General features: G+C 33.6%; 5 protein-coding genes across 5 annotated transcripts; 2 read left to right on the top strand and 3 right to left on the bottom strand.

Moving 5' to 3' along the window:
* Positions 1-485: 485 nt before the first annotated feature.
* LOC128392928 (selenoprotein F-like) lies at positions 486-1,698 on the bottom strand. The gene is made up of 3 exons (XM_053353021.1): positions 1,526-1,698; positions 970-1,149; positions 486-896 (listed from the first exon to the last, which is right to left on the bottom strand). The coding sequence occupies exons 1-3, from the start codon at positions 1,559-1,561 to the stop codon at positions 657-659; spliced, it is 456 nt and encodes a 151-aa protein (XP_053208996.1). The 5' UTR covers positions 1,562-1,698; the 3' UTR covers positions 486-656.
* Positions 1,699-1,816: 118 nt separating this feature from the next.
* Positions 1,817-3,213, top strand: LOC128392923 (guanine nucleotide-binding protein subunit beta-like protein 1). The gene has a single exon (XM_053353016.1). The coding sequence runs from the start codon at positions 2,053-2,055 to the stop codon at positions 3,079-3,081; it is 1,029 nt and encodes a 342-aa protein (XP_053208991.1). The 5' UTR covers positions 1,817-2,052; the 3' UTR covers positions 3,082-3,213.
* Positions 3,082-9,564, bottom strand: LOC128392917 (probable global transcription activator SNF2L2). Its single transcript, XM_053353007.1, is given in 4 exon segments — positions 3,082-3,520; positions 3,905-5,274; positions 5,277-6,554; positions 6,557-9,564. Coding segments are annotated over 4 exon segments (5,700 nt in total). The 5' UTR covers positions 9,471-9,564; the 3' UTR covers positions 3,082-3,382.
* Positions 9,565-9,821: 257 nt separating this feature from the next.
* LOC128392930 (twist-related protein-like) lies at positions 9,822-10,686 on the bottom strand. Its single transcript, XM_053353023.1, has 2 exons — positions 10,106-10,686; positions 9,822-10,011 (listed from the first exon to the last, which is right to left on the bottom strand). The coding sequence occupies exons 1-2, from the start codon at positions 10,379-10,381 to the stop codon at positions 9,916-9,918; spliced, it is 372 nt and encodes a 123-aa protein (XP_053208998.1). The 5' UTR covers positions 10,382-10,686; the 3' UTR covers positions 9,822-9,915.
* Positions 10,687-14,416: 3,730 nt separating this feature from the next.
* On the top strand, positions 14,417-15,922 carry LOC128392929 (uncharacterized). The gene is made up of 3 exons (XM_053353022.1): positions 14,417-14,562; positions 14,752-14,970; positions 15,097-15,922. Exons 2-3 carry the CDS (start codon positions 14,762-14,764, stop codon positions 15,332-15,334), a joined length of 447 nt encoding a protein of 148 aa, XP_053208997.1. The 5' UTR covers positions 14,417-14,562; positions 14,752-14,761; the 3' UTR covers positions 15,335-15,922.
* Positions 15,923-17,084: the final 1,162 nt, after the last annotated feature.

Here is a 17,084-nt window from a genome sequence, read left to right as displayed (position 1 = left end):
TTGATAGTGCCTCAAGGAAAGTTAATCCAACTACTGCCAATAACAATAATAACATAATTGTTACCAATTCAATTCGACCAGGATCGGTAGCGAGCGAGGAAATTACTGAAACTCAAATCGTTGAGAAAAAAAATTCTCTTCTCTGTGGAGTTGATAATTTTTCGAACGATTTAAAAATTCGAAAAAAAATGTATAATCGAATTTTCAATCTGAAACTTTACTTCTAAAACTAAATCACTTGTATTGTGTCAAATCTTGATAATAAAATTATTTCTTACCATTATTGGTCTATGCTCTAATAATTCAATTCTAATTCTTGTAATTAAAATTTACTACTTTAAGTTACTATTATGACGGTTTCGTGTTGAGTTATGTTATTGGTTAGAATTACTAATTTACAACTGACTTGCTAGTCAATGAACAAGAAATTGATTGATTGATATTTTTCTCATGTGATACAAATTGAAAGGGAGTAATTAAGAGAATGACTTAAGTAAAAATATTTATTATAAATATTACATGATTTACAATATAGAAATTCACCGGAATCATTAAAGAATCATAAAAAGACTGGTTAATTTAACAATTCATTGAGGTAATCTTAATAAACAAGATTGTATAACCTAAAAGGCTTAGATATTATTGTTATTGGTTTTTTATTTAAGATGCTCGTCGAGAAATTCGGTAACTGTATCGGTGTCCCATTTGGTCAGTGACAATTCCTCAGCAAGGTTACCATTTTCATCCAAAAGTTTCATTGTGGGTAATGTACCTCGAACCCATTTAACTGTCAAATTTTCGTATTGTTTAGGACGATCGCTCTTGATAAAAGCCTGAATTTGAGGATAACTCGCAAGATTACAACCACAAACCTCTAATCTTGCCTTAGCGTATTTCTATAGACCAGGGAAAAAGAATAACAAATCGATAAGCAATCAAAATAAATTGGATAGAAAACAATCAACTTACCTTACGAAGTGAGCTTTTAGCATCAGTTTTAACACATCGAAGACAATCTTCTTTAATTGTATTGAGACCAAATTTTCCCAATTCCATACATCGTTTCCTTGTTAATTCTTCTCTTCGAAAACCTAATCGAGTACACTCTTCGTCAGACAAATTATTTGACGAACAAGAAACACCAATGATCTAAATGGAGGAAAAAAACCATAAAAATAAATTAATAAAATATATAAAGAGATAAATATAATACATAAGTAGTAAAGGACCAACTCATCACTAAGAAGCAACGATTAAGCAATAAATGAGTTGAGTGTTTTGTTTATCTAGTTACAAGGAGTCTAATCAAATTAACTCGCAGGTAAATGACCAACGCATAAACTTGCAGAACAATTAAACTAATAGAATCACAAGATATTCTAGATGATTAAGATAATTATCTTGAACAATCACCAAAGATCTAGGATAATTAATTTGTTCCAATTGAGGCATTTGTCATGAGAAATGTAGATAAGCTTCAATGGTAAACAAGAGACAGTTGATTCTAAATAGAGATTGTACTTACCAATGCATACAACAAGGACAAGAGAAATGTGTTCATCTTATAATTAGACCACAGCTTTTAAACAGACAATTAAACAGAGATGACAAAATAAAGTAAACAAAAAATTGACAATTAACAATCGGACAGTAAGAGTTGGACTTGAATCAATTAAATCTGGTGATTGAACAGAAAACAATAAACAATGGACAAGGAAAATTCGTTAAAAAGCGACACCTGTCGGGAGAATAGAATATTTTCCTTTTCTTTTTATTCTTTTCAAATTTTTTTTCCAAAACATTAAATCACTTTTTCTCCTTTTGGACAAAAGTTAATTATTTGACTTAATTGTTCTTTTTTTGTTCATAAGAAATTGAATTTTTTATATTTTTTTAATAAGAGATGTATCTGTGATCTAAAGTAAAATATTCTTTGTGAAATTTGAAGTTTATATTAGACTTTTATCTTCAGTTGTATTGGTTAGTTTTTGCTTTTTCTCATTTGGATTGTTTTTTTTGTATGTTTTTGTTTTTTAATCTTCGATTGTTAAAATGTCTCTGGTTCCTGATTATATATTCATGCAGAATTTATACCCTGTTACGTCGACGTGTTTCTTCACTGTTTCCAGTGGAGATTTTCTGATCACTGGCGATGAGAAAGGTATAATTAAACTGTGGGATCTCGTTAGTTACAAGAAGACGCTGTTATTGGAAGCTCATGATACTAGAATTATGTCTATTCAAAGTGATTCGGATAGAAAATTGATTCTTACACAATCAAGAGGAGAAATTAAGATTTGGAACTACATGGAAACACAACCGGCAACCTTAGAATTGACAAAAATATACCAATCATCTGTTGTCAGTCTATCGAATTGTTGTTTACTCTCAATGAGAACTGGAAACTATTTACTCGCTTGTTGTTCAACATCTGATTCAAATATTGCAGATCTTCATCACTCTGACATGGATTCTGTCATTCCGATAACTTCTCAATCATCTAATCAATTTGGTCTATTGATGGTGATGAAATTAGTTTATACCAAAGACCCGAATCAAGTAGTCTTATTAACAGGATATGAATCCGGGATATTAAAGTGTGATAATATTAAACTGGATATAAACGAGAAGATAATAAGTGTAAAAGACTGTCACTCATTGTCTCTGTTCAATGATATGATTACTTCAATTGATTTTGACAGTTTATCATCTAAAGGAGTTTGTGGCTCAGTTAATTCCAAGCTTATTATCTTCACTATAAATGATTTAGACTGTGAACAATTTAAAATAAATATTGTTAAAAGTATTGACATTGGTAATGAAGGAATAAGTTCAATAACAATCCGACCAGATTATCGTTTATTTTGTGTTTCATGTTGGGATTCAAGAGTAAAACTTTTCTCATGGAAAACATTTAAACTTCTAGCAGTTTTGGACAAACATAAACAATCAATTAATTCAATTTCGTTTTCGAAGAAACTTTTAAATTGTTCGAAAATGTTATTAGCAATTTCATCTAAAGATAAAACTGTTTCTTTGTGGTCTCCTTATAGCGAAAAAATAAATATAACAAGCAAATAATTTAATAATTGATTCGATTTAATTACAAATGGTTGATGAGATTAATAATCAATTTGGGTTCTTTTTACATTTTTTGGAGATTTAGTTAAATAGTTTTTTGTTGTCTGTGATTTTCTTGGTGTTTTGTTGTTGTTGTTGATGATTTGATGTTGATGATGTTGGAGTGATTGAGTTGGATAATAGATAATACAAAGAGAAATATATGAAATAAAATCAATTAGTTTTTGCTTTTTTCTATTTTTTACAGTAGAATTATTTTTATAATTCCAGAGATTTGTTTCTTTGATTATCATTATTGTTATTATTCCATGTCACTAGAATCATCGACATATCTTTTCTTTTGACGAGCTTGTCGAGGTTTTCGTCCTTTCTTTCTTGATTTGGTATTGGATGAAGATTCGTCATCATGATCATCATCTCCATCCTCATCGTTATCAATCTAAATATCAATCAATTGAATATGAAATATTTATAATAAAGAAAGGAAACAATTGATTACAAAAGTTTATATTGTTTTTTTTGTTTAGTTTTTTTGTGTTAAAAGATTGTAATGATGATTTTGATAATGGTTCATTTGTGATGTTGTAATAGTAGTAGCTTTTGTTGTGCTTGTGATTGTGGTTGATAAAAATAATAATCAATCAAGGGAGTCATGCAGGTCGCTGGATTAATTGACAAAATTAAGTGTTTTCGATGTTTTCATGCAAAAAAATATCAAAAATAAAGAAAATTAAAAAAATAATATAAAATGAGAATCAGAGAAGTGAAGAGAAAGAAAAAGAAAGAAAAAGAAAGAAAAAGAAAGGAAATGAATTCAATTTACCTCTTCATCTTCATCGTCATCAGCATCACTTTCATCTTTATCGTTATCATTGGTGTTTTTGTTACTACTATTGTTGGAGGTACTGGAAGTGTTTCCACTGGTACTGGTATTGTCTTTATTATTACTGTTGGTGTTGTTATTGTTGTTGTTGGTGGTGGTGGAAGAAGTGTTTGAATTGTTGTTGGAATTATTATTGTTACTGTTGTTGTTATTTGAATTGGTGTTTGTATTAGCATTTGTATTAAGATTACTTGGAGTATCGGCCATTTCTATGTCGCCATCTTGTTCAATTCTTTCCCTTGCACTGGTAAATACAGATTGTAATACAATTGAATCTTCAAATATCGTCGATCCTTCAACATTATAAGTTTGTGCATTTTTACAAAGTAACATAAAGTCATTTTCTAAATCATCAAGACACCGGAATTTATTGTCTCGAATCTTGGCTCGAATCTTTTCAATGTCAACCGGTTTCTTAATCACTTCATAATAATCGGGTAATTCTCGTCGTGATGGAAGTTTCAAAAAAGGATCAGATAAAACTCTATCATCTCCATCTCTATAATCGATAACAATTTTCATCAATTTTTTCATTTGTTTCTTTAATTCGGGTGCGATTGGAGTTTTATCTCGAGGAACTGGACCTGGTTTACGACCTGGTTTCTTTCTTGGTAATCCACTTGCTGTCGATGTGGACGGAGGTGAATCTGCATCATCTCGTTTTCTTTTCTTTCCACCTTTTCCTTTTCCTTTACCTGCTCCTCCACCTCCTCCTCCTCGACCACCACCAACTCCACTTCCACGACCAGATTTACCACCGTCACCACCGCTCACACTAACATCATCATCACTTCCATCTCCATCTCCACCGCCTCCACTTCCACTACCATCTCCATCTAAATCTCTTCCTCCACCTCGTCCTCTTCCTCTTCCTCGCTTCGTAGGAGTCTCTAAATCATCCAATGTCCCATCTTCCATAGCCTTTAACCATTGTTTATCTGTCAATGAATCGCTGTAATCAACTTCTTTCCTCTGTCTTGATCCTCGGCCAAATTTGTCTTCTTCCTCTTCTTGTGTCAACTTTTCCACCTCCGCGTCGTCTTTCAACAACCAACTGGGCAGTTCACTTTCCTCCATAAGTCGAGGTTTACGACGAGGGTCACGAGCTTCTTGTCTCCGTCGATCAATGTCCATTGCTTGAAACAGTTCAAATTCCTCTTCACTTCGAGCAATCATTTGATTGATTGTCTCATCATCTGGAACCTCGTTCTCATCCTCATCTTCATCTACATCCTCTGTTGCTAAAATTGCGTGTAAAAATTGACGTCTCTCGGTTCCAGTTGATTTCTGGTCAAACATTCCTGCTTGATTACTTTCTCGTCCAAGTTCAACTTGTACTTGGCCGCGGCCAGAATCCGTTCCTCTACTGAGTTAACACTCACCAATCGAAGTACTCGAACCTCATTCTTTTGGCCTATCCTATGGGCTCGATCTTGAGCTTGTAAATCTTGATGAGGATTCCAATCAGAGTCAAATATGATAACAGTATCGGCTGCTTGTAGATTAAGACCCAAACCTCCGGCTCGAGTTGATAACATGAAGATGAAAAACTCTGATCCTTCTCGATTAAATTGTGCCAGTAAAGATCCTCGATCTTCAGCCTTGGTGGTACCATCCAAACGAAGGTAAGTGAAATTACGGTAGTTGAAATAATCTTCCATGATGGTCATTAATGTGGTCATTTGACAGAAAAGCAACACTCGATGTCCAGTTTGCTTCAATTTAGGAAGAATCCTGTCAAGCAACTCAAATTTACCACTCGATCGATACAAATCTGGACCAGTAACAATGGAACCACCATTGGCATTTTTATCATTATTATTACCATTGTCACCACCACCACTACTCCCTCCACTGCCTCCACTGCCCCCACTACCACCCCCGCCACCAGTACTCTCAGTGTGGTCGGCAATCGCTTCCTCAATGTGTTGAAACATAAACGGATGATTACAAATCTTACGAAGCTGCATAATTGAATTCATAAGTGTCTGTGCACCTCCTTTACCACCCCGTTTATCACCTCTCTCTGAGCCATCGGTCAGCACAATTCCGCGCGTTTGCATGTGACGGTAAACGATTCGTTGAAGAGCCGACATGTCACATTTAACCACATATTCCACCTTCTCTGGCAACTGAGATTCTACCTCCTTCTTTAATCGCCTCAATAGGAAAGGTCGAAGTACCTTGTGAAGTCGACGAATAATCAAAACGGTCTCTTCTTCGTTCAGTTCAACCTTTTCCCCGGTGGTGGCGAACGGAGCATTGAACCATTGTTCAAATGTGTTACAACACTTGAAGATCGAGGGCAACAGGAAGTTAAGTAGAGCCCACAGTTCGGGTAACTTGTTCTGTAAAGGGGTTCCGGTCAAGAGCAATCGGTGGGGAGCAGCGTAGTGAGTGTTCAACACTTGGGTCAATTTACAGTGATGGTTTTTCATTCGATGACCTTCATCGATTATCATGTATTTCCATTTGAGCTTAGCCAGGGAAGATTTGTCCTTTATTATGTACTCGTAAGTGGTCAATAGAACGTTGAATTTGGAGGTTCGCAGTTTCTGTTGTAAACTACGTCGCACATTAGGTGATCCTTGTAAGGAATTTTAACCACCGCTGGTGCCCACCGATCAAATTCCAACATCCAATTGGACAGTGTTGACAGTGGAACAATAATCAGGAAAGGGCCATTGTTTTTCTTTCTCTCAATCAGGTAAGTGATCAATGCGATCGTTTGGATGGTCTTACCCAAACCCATTTCATCGGCTAAAATACCATTTAAATTGTTGTTATAAAGGGACACCAGCCATTCCAACCCTTTGATTTGATATTCTTTCAGTTTTCCATTAACCATCATGGATGCTTGTTCCTTCACTTCTTCACTAATTGCATGAGCAATATTGTAATAGTTTTGATACCCATCACTTTTGTATTCATCATCTTCCTGAGATGCTTGTTGAATGACACTCTTGACAATTTCATTGTTTTGATTTTGTTGGTGTTGGTGTTGTTGTTGGTGATGATGAGCATCGTCTTCGTCCGACGAGTCTTCCCCTTCTTCATCTTCTTCCTCATCACTTGTCTCCCGAGGAGCGACTTCATAGCCAGGATGCATTTCGAGCCAAGTTTCTAGTTGACTAGCAAGTGGAGCCTCTTTACCTGTCATCACTTTACCAGTTGATGTTTCCATGACATTTACTCGTAAATCTGATTGTTGCGACGATTCATCCACATTCCCATCCACTCCCGACTTTCCATCGCCAGTGGTTGTGTTTGTTGTGCTTCCACCGGCTGCTGTTCCCGACGACGGACCATCTCCGCCGTGTTGCTTATTATTGTCGTCGACTTTGTTCCCTCCATCACCTCCGGTTCCTGTTCCTGTTCCTGTTCCCGTTCCCGTTGCTCCACCAACACCAGGGACAATTTTACTTTTCTTTTTCTTTTTCTTCTTTTTGTCTTTCAGTTTTTTCCTCTGTTCTACTTTGTGTTGTTTCACCATCTCTGTCAGGTTTTTAATGTATTCGTCTGTTTGTGACAACAGGAATGCTAATCTTTTATCTTTCTTTTGATCGATCAATTTTCTGTAACCCTCTTCATCTTCGGCCATCAGTCTCCTCATACGTTCCTTCTCGATTCTTTCTTGTTCCTTTTTCTGTTCTCTTTCGGTGTTTGCGTGATAAGTGGCCACTGCTTTGTTCACTTTCACTACTTTTCCTCGAATATTTCGATGGAATTCTTTGAAATCTTTCACATGTTGCAAGACACCTCGGAGATACTCTTGGTGTTTCTCGATTCTCTTGTTCTCTTGTTCTTGTCTCTTTTGTTTCTCCAGTTTCTCTGTGACTCGAGCATCGCGAAGACCAATCTTTTTGCTTCGTTTATAAAGCTTTGGATTTAGACCAGTTTCTAATGAGGTATCTTTCCTCATATGGGCAACAACTTCTCTTCTCAATTGTCTCTGGAATTTGACCAATCGAAGTGCTCGCAATTCGGTCATTGCTTTGATTTTAAGATCTTCTGGTAGATTGGAAGAAATATTTTGCAATTCTTCAATCCTATGAGCTATTCTTTGTGCAATTTTGTTTTCGTTTTCTTTCATTATCTCAACTGGATCAAGACCAAGTGGCTTTGAAACGGGAGTCACTCTATTTGGACGAGGTTGTTGTAATTGTTGTATCATTGTTTGATAACCGGGATGTTGAGGTTGTTGATTTGGTGCTGGAAGAGGTGGCAATGATTGTAATGGTTGTGCAATTGGTACTGGGATTGGTACTGGAGATGATTGTTGTTGTTGTTGTTGTTGCGCCTGCTGTTGTTGTGGGGGTTGTTGGGGTTGAGGTTGTAGTTGATGTTGAGGTTGGATTTGAGGCGCTGATTGGAGTTGTTGAGACTGTTGCTGTTGTTGTTGTTGCTGCTGCTGCTGATGGTGTTGTTGTTGAAGTTGATGTGGTGGTTGATGTGGGTGAGGAAGAGAATGAGGATGTTGATGTTGTTGTTGTTGTTGTTGTTGTTGAAGGGGTGATGGTTGTAATTGTGGAGGTGGTTGCAATTGATGTGGTTGATGTGGCGGTTGTTGAGATGGTTGATGCATGGGTTGATGCATAGGTGGTTGTTGATGTTGATGTGGATGTGGATGTTGATATTGATGATGTTGAAGTTGTGATTGTGATGGTGGTGGTGGGGCAAGTTGTGTTTGATGCTGTGATACAGGCGATGAAGGTGGTGGTGGTTGTTGATTTGGCTGGGGAATAGGTGGCATTGGTTGTAATGGCTGAGAAACTGATACCGGCGGAGGAGGTGGTTGTTGCTGCAACTGTATTGGCGGTGCTTGTGACTGTGGAGGTGGTGGTTGTTGTAATTGTGGTGGAGGCAATTGGTGTTGTTGTTGCATCGGAGGGATTGGTTGTTGTTGAGACTGTTGTTGTTGTTGTTGCTGTTGATGATGATGCTGAAGTTGTGGCGGTGGTGGAAGTGGACCTTGATGTTGAGATACCGGTGATGATGAGGGTGGAGGTTGCTGATTAGGTGCTGGGATAGGTGGTAATGGTTGTGTGACAGGTATTGGTGGTGGTTGAGATTGTTGTTGTTGGAGTTGTGGTGGTGGTGGTTGTTGTTGTTGTTGTTGTTGTTGTGGCCCTTGTGACTGTGGTTGCAACTGATGTTGTTGAGGTTGTTGCATCGGTGGAAGCTGCTGTTGCTGTTGCTGTGGAGGTTGTTGATGAGGATGCTGCTGCTGCTGCTGCTGTGGCGGCGGCTGTTGCTGTTGTTGTTGTGATTGTTGGTGCTGATGATGTAATTGTGGAGGTGTCGGTTGTTGAGGTGGATGCTGTGACACCGGGGATGAAGGTGGTGGTGTTTGTTGTTGAGGTGGGGATGGTGATGGCGGTTGCTGTTGTTGCGGTTTCCTTACCAGAGCAGCTTGTACATGAGGAGGTATAGGTAAGTTACGACTAATACAACGAAAGGCCATAATTTGGGCCCTCAGCAAATTAGTCTGAGCTGGAGTCAACATTTTAAATATAATCCAATCAAAGTCAATTCAATTAAATCTAATTCATTTACACAAAACAATTAAAAATCAATAAAAATTTATCATTTTCTCAAATCCAAAAATTAAGCTGAAAGGTTTTCGCTTCTGGTGTTGAGATATTCAACTAAACTCATAAAAAGAAAGCGCAAAATTTGAATCATCACATTTTCCAATTTCAACAAGAAAAATATTATAACAATTAACTTATTATACTTATAAAAATAAACAAATATATTCAATCCTTTCTTAAATTTCTTTTGTAATTCTTTAAGAAATTAATCATAATCATATAGAATTTTAAAGAAACTCAAAAATCATCAAAAATTACTTTCAATTTAATCTTTGATAGTTTTTATTTGGTAAAGTGACAGTTAGAAAAATTTATCACTGAAAATAAATAGTTGATTACAATTAGTAAATTACACAATTATCTTTTGTCAACTTCCTCTTCGAGTCTCCAAATGGTAAATAATCTGTACAATGACTGGACATCAAGGGGAAGGTCATCTTTTTGCTCTAATATCTAAAACAATGAAAAAAGAAGGGAAAAAAAGTTAGAAAAAGAAAACCAATTTAAAAATTTCGAAAGAAAACAAAAAAAAGTTCTAATCACTTACCTCAACTAGAAATCTAATATATCTACAAGCCAATCGAAGTGTAGCGATTTTGGACAGTTTATCGGAAGGTAAAGTTGGTATAATAGCTCGAAGTAGATCAAAGCCTTCATTTAAAGATTGAGTTCGTTTTCGTTCTCGGACATTGGCCAGAATCCTTTGATGGACATTCGATGAATTAAAACTATAAGGATGATGTTTATGTTGATTATGATTATGAGAATGTCCAATATGATGATGATGATGATTATGATGATTATGGTTATGCATTGAAAGCATTTAAATTGAAACAAAGTTGTAGAAAACAACAACAAAAACAACAACAATTAATAGTAAGAAAAAAACAATCACCTACAAAACAAGTGAATAGAAACTGTGATAAATCCAATTGTAGATGTAAATTGTCAACAATTAAATGGCAAAGATGAAGAAAAAAGGGAAAATTAAAAAAGGAAAATAAAAAAGTTCGAGACACAAAGAGAAATGAAATCAATGGTTAAAAATGGACTAAAATTAAGTCTATGGATGAAGATGAAGATAGACAGAGAGAGAAATTGAAAGAGGAAGAAGATGTCAAAAGAAGATGATGAAGAAGATGATGAAGATAAAGATGAAGAAAGAAAGAGAATTGTTTAAATAGTCTTTGAAACGGACCAGAGGTCGTAAAATTTTTCTTCGTCCTTTTCATATGTAAAATGACTCCCACTCCAATTCCCTCCTTTCCCTTTGGCCTTTACTCTTAAAATTTAAACTTCCGCTCGTAGCTTTTTCTGGCCTCCTAGAAATTCATCATCATCATCATCATCTTCATCATCTTCATCGTCATTTTTATCTTCCTTGACATCTTTCTCTTCACTTTTTATCATGGACTTAATCATCAACCTTTTCTCCCTCATCTTCGACCTCAAGTCGCAAAAACTTTTCTTGTTTTTATCTTTATTTTTTTCCTCTTCTTCTCAATCCCATGTTAACCATATTGATGAATTTAATTGTTCACTGTTAATCAATGGTTAATTCCCCATCTTCTAAATATCCCTGTGAACAATTTAAATCCTCTTCCTAATAATTTACTTGCATCGCACATTCGGCACAATTAACTTTTCAACATTTCTAAATCACTTTGCTGGATTAGTGTTAATCCTTTGGATTTAAAGTAAAAAAAAAAGTTTCAAGTCTAAAGGAAAAACCGATCAAACGAAATAACCAAATTAACTTTAATTAAATTACTTCATTTTCTTAGTAAATAATAATCTAATTATAACCATTTAACTTTTGTCGCTTCTAATTGTTATTAACCTTTTAAATTGTTTTCCAATTTAATTTGTTGATTGTTGATCATCACGAATGTTATTAAAGTTTAAATTTACAATTTAAATGATTCCTTTTATTAGAGATAATGAAATTTTCATTAATTAACTTGAAGTTTATTTTTGGTATTAAAAAAAAACAAATTGATTAACCAAACTAATTAAACAATCAAACCTCAATCAAATATGATCAACAACAATCAAAATCAATGTTAAAGATTATTAAATGATTATAACAATTTAAAGTATTAATTTCATCATATTTAATTGTGAACACTTTATATACAATCAACTAATCTTAATGTGTTATTATTACATAAAATTTGGTTGATTGAAGATCAAGTTAATTGTAAATAAACAATTATGGTTAACCATTATTATTTGTAATAGTTAGTTGATTGTCAATTGTGAAAATTGTTTTTACGATTTACCATTTGATTGATTAAATGAAATCATCTAAATTGTAAATTGATTTGTTTCTTGTTTTCCCAAATAATTTCAATTTTTGATTGTAATCATTACCAATTGATTGATTGTTTTAGAGACAAACATTTGATTGTTGATCTGAAAAAAGGAAATGATCAAAATGTCTTAAAACTATCAATTAATTTCTAATAAATTGTTCATTTTAATTATTAGGGTTAACTAACTAACTAATAATAATGTTAATCTATTACAAATCAACGGGAAAAATAATATACTAATAATATAATGGAAATGAAAATAATAAGATGAGATAATTATTATCATTATGATTACGAGGACAAATTAACTTTTTCAATGAGAAAAGTTAATTTTTTTCTGATTTAATCATTAGATGAATGATTTAAATTGAGTTACAGTTATTGGGATGATGATGATGATGATAAAACGGTTTTAATATTAATATTTAAAGATGGAGATAAAAGTTTGAAAGTTGAAAATGATGAAAAAATAGAATCACTTTCTCTTAATCATCTTGTATATTTATCGTAATTTGATTTTCTTTTTTACAATTAAAGATGAACATGATGATGGAAAGTAAGAGTAACCATGATGATAATGATGTATGAGAGGATATTCACTTAATTTCATCATCTTTTTATCTTCATCATCTGAATGTTGATCATCATCATCACTTGATTTGTTTTTGTTTTCAGGCAAAGATCAAGTCAAATTTAGGTTAACATTAAATTGTTACCATTTGATTTAACTAAATTATAATATTAATTGAGGTTATATGATGATGATGATCAGGTGGATGATAAATTGTTTCCTTTTCAATTTGTATCATCCAAATATTAATAACTAATTAATCCGTTGATTAGTTTGCTGAGCATTTGTTTTAATCTGATTGTTGAATTTAATAAATTGATTCAATGTGAATTGAATTGTGTTGAATTTGATTAGTTTTAAAGTAATTTCAAATTTAATTGTTGATTGTATTGGCTTTTTGATTGTTATCATGATAAGAAATTAATGTTTTCAGCTAAAATTTCAGTCAAATTTTCACAATTTAGGAAATGTTTTTGTCTTTGATTGTTTAACAATTTGACATTAAATTGTGTGTGAATTTTGATTTGATAATTGTGACTTTTAGTAAGAAATTAATGTTGATCATTTGTAGTTGATTAACTGGACCACATTTCCGATTAGTTTTAATTTCGTTGAACGTGAAAAAGTTTCTTTCCCGATCTTTTTCCTGGTCTTCTCAGCGTGGACGTTGTTTTCGTTATACTTTTCAAAGGCCACTTCCATTTGTTGACCGATCTAAAAATTTAGAATACAAAATATCATAAAATGTATTAAGATATTGTAAAATTTTCGTGAATCAGATTAAATCAGGACAATTAAAATGTTCAAATTATGATCATCATCATGTTGTAGTGGTCAGTTTGTAGGAGGGTGTGTTAAGGCCAAGATTATCCAGAAGAAAGATGAGAGAGAGATGCTGATGTTAATGATAATGATCATAAAACTAGAACAGAAAATAATAGTTTTTTTACAGTTCGAAAGAAAACTTTTCTTCCCATATTTTGGGTTTTTCAGTTATATTACTTTCTAAGCGGTCAGACTAATGGTTGTTGATGATGATCAGGACGGAAGGAAGGAAGATTAGAGAGAGAGAGAGAGAGAGAGAGAGAGAGAGAGAGAGAGAGAGAGAGAGAGAGAGCTAAATGTTAATTATGATTATGTTTATGATGAAATAAAAATGGAGGCCAAAAAATTGGGAAGAAAAGGTGAAAATAAAAGACTTCTGGGCAATTGATTCTTGTAATTAGAATTAATAGTGGGAATTAATGATGATGATAGGTAACAATCTTAATTAGAAGATAATGATGATGAAGGTGAAGAAGATGGAGGAGATGAAGATGAAGAATTGAAGGTAGATAGAGAAAAGAAAGAGAGAAAGAAAGAGAAAGTTTGAAGAAAATAATATCTCATGTTTAGACGAAAGCGAAATTGAAACTTAAATGTTTACAGGGTAAGATGATGATGTTAATCTCGATTTTCTCTCTCTCATGATTATGATGATGATGATCAGAAGATCGCCGGAAGATTGATCAGCCTCTTTCTCAGTGATCTAGATTACTCGCTTTAACGTATTATTACCTGACTCCTGCTTCTGAATCGCCTGCAGCAATAATATTTCGTAGTTAGAACTCATTTCCTCATTGTAACAAATCAACCGGACTTTTGCTTTCTCTTTCATCTTCATCATCATCATCTCTCTCTCTCTCTCTCTCTTTCTCTCTTTCTTCCTTCTTGAATGCTGATGATGATAATGTTAATGGTGGTGGTTCCTTGGTCCATCTCTAAATAGCGTCACCCGTTAATTGGTCAGAAAAATGAGGTGAAAGGTGGAGAGAAATGAAACAGATAAGAAAGGTAGAAAGTAAGTAAGTAAGGTGAGATTTAGAAAGAGAATTTATCTAAAGAAAGAGAAGAAAAGAAAGAAGAAAATAATATCGAAAGTAAAGTAAGATGATGACCATATATTCTTACTCTGAATAACATGTTGGTCAGGAAAAGACTGAGAAGATGATGATGAATATAAAAAGGAAGCACAAGTTGAATCAGAAATTCATTCATTTGATTACAGTTCAACTAATAACATCTCATCAGAAAACAAATAAGTTAATTTAATTTACCTAATCAACTAATAAGAAAAAGGTAAATTTTAATTATTTTAACTCTTTCTAACAATTTCCAATGCTAAGTAACCGCCGAAAATTGATCGTCAGTCAACAATCAGCTTAACTTATAATAAGATAATTGGAAACAAACTCATGGATTAATCAGTGTTTTTCTCTTAATTGTGATTAATTTTTTTTTCTCTTTTTCTCTTTTTACTTCTTCAAGGATCTAAATTATGTCTCTTTCCAGTCGTAAAACGGGCTTATCGCTCGCTTTCTTAGTTCTAGTTGTACTCCAATTGGTTCTTGTTAACTATTACGTTACACAAGTTGAAGGAAGTCGACGAAAACTCCTCAAGATCAAGAAACTCGCTGCTTTGGCCCTTCTCTTGAAACACTCAAAGAAAAAGAAGTTCGGAGTCTTACCTGTCCCAATCCCCATTCCGTAAGTTGATTTAAACCTTTAATTGAACTCTAAAATTCAAAGTTCCAAATGAAATATGAACTTTCTTTGAATCTTTCGAACTCGTTATATTCATTGAGCTTTTCATCTCTTTCATCTTACAATTAGTTTACCTCTTGAATTGGAAGCTAAATCATGGCCAAAACAATCATGGCCCGCACCATCTTGGCCCGCACCTTCATGGCCCACTGTTTCATCATGGGAACCATCATGGGGAGGAGATAATTGGGGAGCCGCCGCTTCTTCATACTCATCTGGTGCCTCATATGGAGCTGGAGCCGCTTCTTATGGTGGTGATGATTATTCAGCTGCCGCTGGTGGTTATGGTGCTTCTTCAGGATGGTAAATTAATCCACAAACAAACAATTAGCCATCATTAACATCAACTAATCACACTCACATCCACAATCAACAAACACACACAAACACAACTTCATCAACACGCATCACCAAACTCCCAATGATGATTGACTTCCACTCTCTCTCTCTCTCTCTTTCACTTTCCTATCATCTTCTTCATCATCTTCCATTGTATCATATTTGTCCCGTACGGTAATTGTGTAAAAGAAAAACTATCATCAAATTTGATTAGATGCTAATTGTTATCAATCAACTGTCAAGGTATTCAAGTTAATACAAACGAAATGAAAAGTTTATCCAACTTTCATTTCGTTTATCACCTTAACTATAAATCTCCTTGCTGGAAAAACAGTTAATTGTTAATCAATCGCTAATCTTAATTGTTGAGAAATTTCTTAATTTTGTCCTCTGTCACCCACCGTCTGTCCCCTTTATATGTTGTTCAGTCTTCCTCTTCCTCCGTCATCATCATCCTCATCATCCACACACCAACACATCAACTCCTTTTTTGCCATAACTTTTTCATCATAATATTATAATAATTTTATTAATAATATAATATTTACAAATCTAATATCAACCTGAGTGTTTGTTTATTATTAATGATTAAGTTGATCAGAATGTTAATCAAAAACCAAAATAGCTCATGATTAAGATAATCGGGAAACAAAAACAACTCTGATTAAATCAGAAAAGTTTCAAATGATTAACGAATTACATTTTAAACCGGTTCCCGTTAATATCCTAAGACAGATTTAAATGCAAATCGAAACAATTTACTAACTATCATCAACTGTTATCAGTAGCAATTAACTTTATAATAACAACCTAAATATGAAAATAGCTCATCAACAATTAACTTGATTCACTAACATTTTCCCATCTTTTTTAATTTATCTTTCAATACGATTTTGTTTTTGCTTTTACTTTGTTGTTTGTTAACTAATTACAATTAACTTGAGATATACAACAAATTGAGAGTAAATCAAAAAATAACATTCAGATTATTATCTTGATTGTAATAATTATTATTACGGAGATTTGATTAATACAATTTACCATTAAATTGGATTAACAATGTGACGGTAAAAGTGAAAGTTAATCAATTTGATTAACATAAATTGCTCATTGAAAAGGCGGGAGAGTCGTAAATTTAATTAGCTTAATTGTGTCTGGATTAACTGGTTAAAAAGTCATGTTGATTAGTCGCAACCTCAATGGAAAGAGTTACAATCAACTAATTGTCGGTCATTTTGTCTCAAACCAATTATGTTGACCACATGGTTAAGATTTGGATTAGTTGATTAAATATAATCGCCTGTTAGTGATTAGGATTAGATTAGTTTTTTTTTCAATCAATTTTAATTGTTCAATTTGACAAAGTTGTTGTTTTTTTACATTGTAGTGACATTAATTGTTAATCATCATGAAATTTTGTTGTCAATTTGTATTGATATAAATAATAGTTTTCTTTGATGATTAAACTGATTGTGATTAAAAAGCACAATTGTAATTACAGAAAGTACAAAATAATTTGTGATTGTAAAAAAATATTACAATTTTATATTCAAATGGAGATGGAAATTGTTTACTTCATTGTCAATGATTGTGGATTGTTAGTTAATTGTCGGTGATTTTAATTGGACCTTAATTAACTTGGATTAAGCTAAATTATCGTTGGTTGATCGCTGATTGTTGGTAAAAGATCACAGGATATCGTGTAGGGTGATGATGGA

Source organism: Panonychus citri, unplaced genomic scaffold, assembly GCF_014898815.1.
Source record: "Panonychus citri isolate SS breed McGregor unplaced genomic scaffold, ASM1489881v1 Contig00138, whole genome shotgun sequence".
Taxonomy (NCBI): Eukaryota; Metazoa; Arthropoda; class Arachnida; order Trombidiformes; family Tetranychidae; genus Panonychus; species Panonychus citri.
The sequence above is the reverse complement of the archived record's forward strand: the minus strand, read 5'-3'. Positions and strand labels throughout refer to the sequence as shown.

What these genes read in the sequence shown, in the direction of transcription:
- LOC128392929 (XM_053353022.1), top strand. Translation starts at nt 14,762, where the DNA reads ATGTCTCTTTCCAGTCGTAAAACGGGCTTATCGCTCGCTTTCTTAGTT. An exon ending in CCTGTCCCAATCCCCATTCC is followed by an intron (nt 14,971 to 15,096) that starts GTAAGTTGATTT and finishes TCTTACAATTAG; the next exon opens with TTTACCTCTTGAATTGGAAG.
- LOC128392930 (XM_053353023.1), bottom strand. Translation starts at nt 10,381, where the DNA reads ATGCTTTCAATGCATAACCATAATCATCATAATCATCATCATCATCAT. An exon ending in ATATTAGATTTCTAGTTGAG is followed by an intron (nt 10,012 to 10,105) that starts GTAAGTGATTAG and finishes TCATTGTTTTAG; the next exon opens with ATATTAGAGCAAAAAGATGA.
- LOC128392923 (XM_053353016.1), top strand. Translation starts at nt 2,053, where the DNA reads ATGTCTCTGGTTCCTGATTATATATTCATGCAGAATTTATACCCTGTT.
- LOC128392928 (XM_053353021.1), bottom strand. Translation starts at nt 1,561, where the DNA reads ATGAACACATTTCTCTTGTCCTTGTTGTATGCATTG. An exon ending in TGTCCTTGTTGTATGCATTG is followed by an intron (nt 1,150 to 1,525) that starts GTAAGTACAATC and finishes TCCTCCATTTAG; the next exon opens with ATCATTGGTGTTTCTTGTTC. An exon ending in CTAAAAGCTCACTTCGTAAG is followed by an intron (nt 897 to 969) that starts GTAAGTTGATTG and finishes CCTGGTCTATAG; the next exon opens with AAATACGCTAAGGCAAGATT.